Source organism: Choloepus didactylus, chromosome 17, assembly GCF_015220235.1.
Source record: "Choloepus didactylus isolate mChoDid1 chromosome 17, mChoDid1.pri, whole genome shotgun sequence".
NCBI lineage: Eukaryota > Metazoa > Chordata > Mammalia > Pilosa > Megalonychidae > Choloepus > Choloepus didactylus.
Genome location: NC_051323.1, coordinates 18,728,357 through 18,735,405, shown reverse-complemented (window position 1 = coordinate 18,735,405; position 7,049 = coordinate 18,728,357). Strand labels below are relative to the sequence as shown.

The 7,049-nt window shown below is 54.4% G+C and overlaps 1 protein-coding gene across 2 annotated transcripts; it reads right to left on the bottom strand.

Annotated features, from left to right (window-relative positions):
* Positions 1–3,583: 3,583 nt before the first annotated feature.
* On the bottom strand, positions 3,584–6,267 carry EGR4 (early growth response 4). 2 transcript variants are annotated; one of them, XM_037807256.1, is made up of 2 exons: positions 5,923–6,267; positions 3,584–5,538 (listed from the first exon to the last, which is right to left on the bottom strand). In XM_037807256.1, the coding sequence occupies exons 1-2, from the start codon at positions 6,056–6,058 to the stop codon at positions 4,220–4,222; spliced, it is 1,455 nt and encodes a 484-aa protein (XP_037663184.1). In that variant the 5' UTR covers positions 6,059–6,267; the 3' UTR covers positions 3,584–4,219. The 2 variants fall into 2 exon arrangements, with proteins under 2 accessions (XP_037663184.1, XP_037663183.1); XM_037807255.1 differs by having other exon boundaries at positions 3,584–5,535; positions 5,923–6,176.
* Between the last annotated feature and the right edge of the window lie 782 nt (positions 6,268–7,049).

Below are 7,049 nucleotides of genomic sequence, written 5' to 3'. Positions count from 1 at the left end.
TGGCTCAGAACAGAGCCTCAATCCTGCTTCTTCTTATCTCTCCTTCCTGATCCATCCTCCTCTCTCATCTTCTCTTTCCCAGTTTCATGCTCTCTAGCCACCTTCCTTCCGTCTCCAACCCCTCTTCTCTTTCCCCTTCTCCTTTTTTTTGGCCAACCAATCCACCCAATTATTAAACACTTACTGTGCTGGGCAGTATGCTTGGTGATTCAGGGGCCCCAAAAGTGGATCAGACAAGGGTTCTGCTCGTGATGGAGCTCAGGCTGTAGTTGGGGTGGGAGAATTTAGATAATCAGTGGGGGTAAAAGGGGAGGGAGGAGAATGTTGGAAGATGAATTTGGGTCAGATATGGAGGGCTTTAACTGAAAGAGTGAAAAAATTTGTAGGAAGGTGGATGGACAATTTGGGATAAAACACAAATGTGCCACAAATAGTGCTTTAGGGAATTTACATTGGTAGTGCTGTACAATGTAGAATGGAGTAGAGAGCGAATGGGGAGAGGGGGTGAATGGAGGCAGAGGGACCACAGGAAGCCTGGTGTAGGACAGATTTGTCTCAGGGGTTGGAGTGAAGGGGCGGGAAATAGCAGACATTCTGGGTTGCTTTGCCAAACTCTTCCTCCATATCCCACCTCATCGAGAGTCTTATTACTCTTCCACATCTCTCCAGTGTGAGAACAGGACTTGAGTGAGCTTCTGTTACTGATGCATGTGTCAGATTCCTCAGATGCACTGGAAAGGAAAAAACTTGGAAACTCTTGGCCCAGCATATAGTAGGCACTCAATAAATATTTGTGGAATGAGTGAATATTTGGATGTGTGGTCTTGGAACTGGAAGACCCAAGTTTAAGGCCCACTTGGCCTTATTTGTGTGCTCTTGAGAAAACCCCCAAATCTCTTGGACCTCGGTGTCCTCCTCTATACAATGAGGGGGGGGAGGCAGGATGTTCTCATAAGATCCCCCTAACTGCAATGTTATTATGTGAGTCTAAGTGATTGTCATAGCCAAAGTGGGGGTGGGGGTAGAGGGTAGACCAAGGTGCTGGCCATAGGCACAGAGAGGACAAATGTGGAAAATATTTTAGTAGAAGAAGCTACGTCTTCTGGCTTCATTTTCAGCAATATTCTGGACTAGATAACCCAGACACCTCCTGAATAACTGGACTGCTTCCCAAAATAAAAGACATTTCCTGAAATGCTTAGCTGAGATTGCAAGAAAGTAAGGAAAAACTACTTGGATGAAAAATAAGGGAATTGAAACCAAGAAATGTAAGCATGAGATTTCATGCTTCTTAGCTGTGACTAACCCCAGAAGGCAGGGAGTGGGAGGTATATTGCTTGTCTGTCTTGGCCTGGGCCTTGGTTGGTATAGGGGAATTTCCTGTGAGAATTTATAACTCCTTGAGTTTGGGAGTTTGAACTCACAACACCTGCGTGATACAGGAATCACAAGCCAAGAAATTAACATAAAGAGTCTCCAGGTGATACTCCTGGAGTGCCTGGCAGACACAAACACAGACTGCTCTGGAGAAACATGCCCTCAACCCAGACTGTAGAGAATCACTGCCCAGGTAAATCCCCACGGAAGATGAATACACATACTAAAAATTAGAAGACACAAAAGGAAACAATACACCATGAGAGAGAGGTAAGACCCTGAAAACTTCAATAAGATCCAACAGGTCTGGGTGGCAGGGCTCTGTCAGTCCCGGATTCTCTTTGGGTCCTGGATTTGGGTTGATTTTCTGGTCATTTGATTTGAACCCTTTCCATCTCTGGTCTAACATTCTCGTCCCTCAAACACCCTAGGGAAAGCTCCAATAAATGGGCAGCTTTCCTTGGGAGAGACAGGTGGGAGTTCCGGAACCAGCCTGAGGCACTTATTTGGGCTTTAATTTTCTCATCAGTGATGTTAGGCTGAGGTGGGTGTGAGGACAAGGTGGGGTGCCACGGTGCTGATAGTGCTTGGTGGGAAGCTGCTGGAGGGGGCCGTGATGGCGTGAGCATTCATCGGCCACCCACTGCCTGTCTACCCTTCCTTGTTTGTTAAGATTGTGTGGTTTGGGGCCAGTTGCTTGTATTTTGGGGCTTTGTGCTTGTCTTTACGCTACTCTGCATGGAAAGTGAAGTCAGGTGGCCCATAGCTATGAATGAAAAGAGTGGTCACTTAAATAATAAGAAAACGAGGGTCACTGTTATTTTATGTCTCTGTGAATTTACCGCTTCCCTATCATAAATTCCATCATTTGATCCTCTTTATGGGGTTGAACATTGCCCTCTGCAGGCTCCTCTTGAAATGTTAACTCTCCTAAGAGAGGTATTATCTAATGCTTTACCACAAATTAGTTTATTTGATACCAGACACCCAGCTAGGTGAAAGCACTTAGCACCTGGGGTGATAAATGGCAGAGGGAAAGAGTGGAATTCTATGTTGGTAATTTTCGCCTCCGTAAACTGGACTCTGGGGTGGAGGTCGAGCATATCTGAGAGTGAAGGTATGAAGAATCTAGGAGATCAGAAGGTGGGTAGATTTGGCATCACAGGGCTGTAGGCTCTCCTAATTCAAGAACATCTCAGCTCAGAAGAGAAAAGAAGGAAGTCACCAAGCCTGTTTCTACAAGCCTTCTGCCTTACTTAGTAGAGAGGAGGAGTTGGGGAGGAGACATGGGATGCCTGGCAGCCTTTTTATGCTCCAAGTTCTCCCCAAGGAAGCCAGAAAGAGTGTAAAAGTTTTTGGGTAGAGAGCTCAGGGATTGAGTGGGGGCCCATCCACACTTCCCTCAGCACAGGATTATGCTTTCCTCACCACCCTCACAATCCCACCCCCCAAAGCCATGAGAAGAGAGCTTGGGGAAAAGGGGCCCTGGGAGGTGCATAGGTGGGTGCTAAGTGGGCTGCTACCCCTTTGTGGGAAGAGCAACTAAGGTAGCTGTGAGCCTCTGGCAAGCACATGCTCCTCGCTGGGACTGGCTTTGGCCATCAGTCAGTCTAAGCTGTGCTAGACCCTCTGGCCCTGATAGCCTGTGATGCTTGGACAGAGGCATAGGGACTGGCTGGAGCCTCTGTGACATCAAATACTCTGTGTTCACAAACAGCACTGAAATACTGCCGTCTTCTGCTGCTGCTGTTGCTACTGCCTGGGGCTCCCTCTAGTTGTGGAATGTGTTTCTCACCTCCTGGTAGGAAGCCTTTCCAAACAGTGCTATTAAGCTCAGGAGCCTCCATTCTGGGGTTGGAAAAAAGCACTGGCTTTGGAGTCAGATGGATCTGGGTTTGACTCTGTTCCTAGCTGGGTTATCTAGCAAGTTACCTAATCACAACAATGCATCCACATCTTGGAAATGGGATGCATGCCTGTTTCACTCCAGGTTGTAAGAATTAAAGAGGATAATATAAGCACAATGTTTGATATCTAAGCCTCTTAACTACTCCTACTTTCCAGAAACACCTCTACCCCTTAGGTCAGCTGTGATAAAATTCATTCATTAATTCAATACATATTTATTGAATGCCTACTGTATGCCACAGTGTCTGACAGAGTCCTTGGCAGTAGGTGTATAATGTGTCTAAACTGTAACCTCCCCTCATTTCAGGTCTCGGACTCTATGAGCCTAAGGATGTTCTTTCCCTTTTGGCATATTCTCCAGGGGGAATGTTTGGGGGAAAAGGTCAGGAGCTTGGATGACAGATTCTGTAAGCTTTTAGCACAGTAAGTTTAATTGCAAAAATAAACAGTTTTGTGAACTGCTTGAATAGCGTCTGCTTTACAAAAATTAGCAACAACAAAAAGGAAATAACTCCAAAGCAAAACGTTACATTGAGAATGGCTGCAGTAAACGACATTGCTGTACAAAGTCCCGCGCGAGACCGGCTCGGCGCTGCCCCAGCCTGTCTCTTGGGGGCATAGGGAAGGGCGTGGGTTGTGCGCCACGTACAAAAGACTGTCTGGAGTCCCAGGGAACTGCCTATTCAGTGTGTGGCCTGAGAGCACCTCCTCCAAAGCTGGCGACGGATACCGCGCTCTGGCCGCGGGAGCTGTCCACGGAGCTGGTGCTGAACGGGCCTGTGCGGCGGGGGATTCAAGGGAACTGGAGGCTGTACGCGAGGCCGGTCCCAGGGCGCGCAAGGAAGAGGTGGGAAGGGGAGCCAGGAGGAGGGGCGGGCTGGTCTTTTCATGCGCGCCTGGCGGCGGCGCCCCAAACTACAAAACCATCTCCCGCTCACAGTGCGGCGAAAGAGAGGCCCAGCGAGTAAAAGCCGAGACCCTTGAGACGCTCCTCGGCGCGTGCCTTCTGCTTGAGATGCACTTTGCTATGTCGTTTCTTTTCGTCGCTGCGCGCGAAGCGGCGGCCGCACACGTCGCAGGCGAAGGGCTTCTCGCCGGTGTGGGTGCGCACGTGCGTGGTGAGGTGGTCGCTGCGGCTGAAGTTGCGGAGGCAGATGCGGCACTGGAAAGGCTTGTGGCCGGTGTGGATGCGCAGGTGGCGGTTCAGCTCGTCGGAGCGCGCAAAGCTGCGCACACAGCTCTCTACTGGACAGGCGAAGGCCTTGGCGTGCGGCCGCGGGCAGAAGCAGCGCGCGCTGCATTTGCCACCCCGGCGCCCTTTGCGCCGTGCCTTGGCTGGGGAGAACGGCGCAGGAGGCGGCGGCCCGGGAGGCGCAGCCACGCCACTGCTCCCGGGGATGTCCGCCACCAGAGGTTTCGGGAAGTCCGCCGCGGTGCTGCGGAGGCCCAGCGGGGAAAGCTGAGACTGCGTACCGGCCAGAAACTCTCCGCCGTCGCCGCCACCCCCTCCCTCCCCACCAGGAGGAGTCAGGAGCCCCGGGAGGCCCTCGGTCCCCTCCCCTAAGTCAACTGGGGTCAGCGGGAAAGCGTCGTAGGCCCCCGCAGGGTAGAGTCTGCTGGCCGGGCCGGCCGGCAGCTCCGCGGGGCAGCTGATGGACAGCAGGTCCTCAATCTTGGCCCCCATTGGGGGAAAACGGGCCTCGGGCGTGGCCTGGTAGCCTCCCTGTGAACCACAACTCCCTGGGGCCCCGGCAGAGAGCAGCTCCCAGGGGGCGTAAGGACCCTTGAGGGCCGAGGCAGCGTCCAGCTCTGGAGAGGCTGGAGGCGCCCGTAGGCCTGGCTTGACGTCGAGCGGGGAGAGCTGCGGCTCGTACAGGCACTGCGAGGGGGCGCCCGCGGAAGGCAAGGCCTCCCAAAACGCTTCTGGGAAAGCAGCAGGGCCCAAATCCGTGGAGTAAAGGTCCGGCGGACCCGGCAGTAAGGCGTCGGGGCCCGCGGGAAAGGGGGCGTCCAGCGGGGACCGGGAAGCTGCCGTCTCGGGGCCGGGGAAAGGTGTCAGGCCTAGTATGCCTGACATGAGGTTGAAGAGTGCCTCCGGGTCGTGCGGGTGTTCGGGTACCGCCTGGATGAAGAAGCTACCGCTGTAGCTAAGGCCGGGAGGGGGGCTGGGCGCAGACCCCTCCAGGAAGCAGGAGTCGGCTAAGTCCCCCCCGGCGCCGCAGCTGCTCAAAGCCCAGCTCAAGAAGTCGCCTGCTGAGGAGGGAGCAGGAATCAGTTCTGCGCCTCTGAGACCGCAGCCCCTGCCCACGAAGCCCTCGGTGTGCACGGACACATTCTAAGTGTCTTTTGCACATTCTTACCCAGCTGGGGGCCGGCATATGTTCCAAGACGCATACACAAACATGCACACGCAAAACACACGTGCACAGGCAAAAGGACGCCCTGATACGCTCACAGGTTCCAGCGGAGGCGCTGGCGGCCCGGTGGGGGGTGGAAATGGGGGTGCGCACCCCAGGACCCCTGCGCCTGCCCTCACCCTTATCCCCACAGCTCCAGCGTCCTCGTCCCTGCCGGCTCTCAGGCACCGTGCGCCCCCGTGCTGCGCCGCCGTCTGAGCACTCCGGCCGTGCTCCTTACCTCCGGGGTAGCCAACGGCCGCGGGAGCGTCCCTGGCGGGCAGCCGGGGCAGTTCAGTGCTGGGTTCCGCGCAGCAGCCTTCGTTGGACTTGACAAGGAGAGCGTCGGGGCTGGAAAACTCGCTGAGGTGGAGCATGGCGCGGCGGCGGCTGCGGGGCGCCCCGGGCCTCGCCCGCTGGGTTTGGGGGCGCGCAGGTGGCGGGGAAGCAGGCGGTCGGTGCGCTCCGAGGCGCTCCGGCTCCTAGCTCCGGGCGCTCACCTGTGGGAAAAGGGTTAAGGGGCCGCGGTGTTCTCGCTCGCCGGGACCGGCCTCGGGCGGCAGCTCCTCGCCTCTCCAAAGCGCAACCGGGCTCCCCCAACCTGCGGCCCCCCCACTTATATAGCAGCGTCGGCGCTGGCTCCGGGCTTCCGACTCCCGGGGCCACTGCCATTTCGGGAGGCCCCGGCCCTGCCGCCGTGACGTATATGCCCAAACATGGACACAGGATGTGTGCCGGGGACTCCCGAAAAGGAAAGCTCTAGTTGTGACGTCGCTGCCGCCGCCGCCGGGCCCGCGCCGCTCCGTGCGCGCGCGCTCCCCGAGCGTGGAACCCCGTGCGCGCTGGTGCCGCGGGTGCACCCGACTCGGGCGCTGGGCTGTGTGGGGTCTTGGGGCCCAATGCGTGCATTTCCCGCCTGGAGGCAGAGGCCGAGAGGCCGGCAGGAAAGACCGCGTGGGCTTTGGATTCCACAGGTTGGGATTCTAATTCTCCCTCCACCATTTTACTGGCTGTGTCATTTAGTCTCTAACGTCAGTTTTTTTTTAACCTGTAACATTGAGATATTTATACCTACCTTATAAGTTTGCTGTGGAGAGTAATTGTGTTAGAGCACATGAAGTTCCAGGCATAGGGCACTGAGTAAACCATACAAAATTTTACCAGTATTTCTTTAATATTGGGTCACTCTTATGTGTTTTTCCATTTACTTAACAATTTTGTTTGTTTGTTTGTTTTAGTTTGTGCTAGGGGAAAAACTATTTAAAATGTACAGTGATGCGTGTTAATGCTGGATGGGAGGAAGTCAGTAAGTATAGAAGAGTTTATTCTAAATTGAAAAATGAAAGTCTCTCTATTCCCCACCGCCAT

Bases quoted from the DNA above. Each gene is read 5' to 3' on its own strand.
- EGR4 (XM_037807256.1), bottom strand. From the start codon at position 6,058: ATGCTCCACCTCAGCGAGTTTTCCAGCCCCGACGCTCTCCTTGTCAAG. The intron at 5,539-5,922 runs GTAAGGAGCACG...CTCCCTCCTCAG, and splicing joins GGCCGTTGGCTACCCCGGAG to CAGGCGACTTCTTGAGCTGG.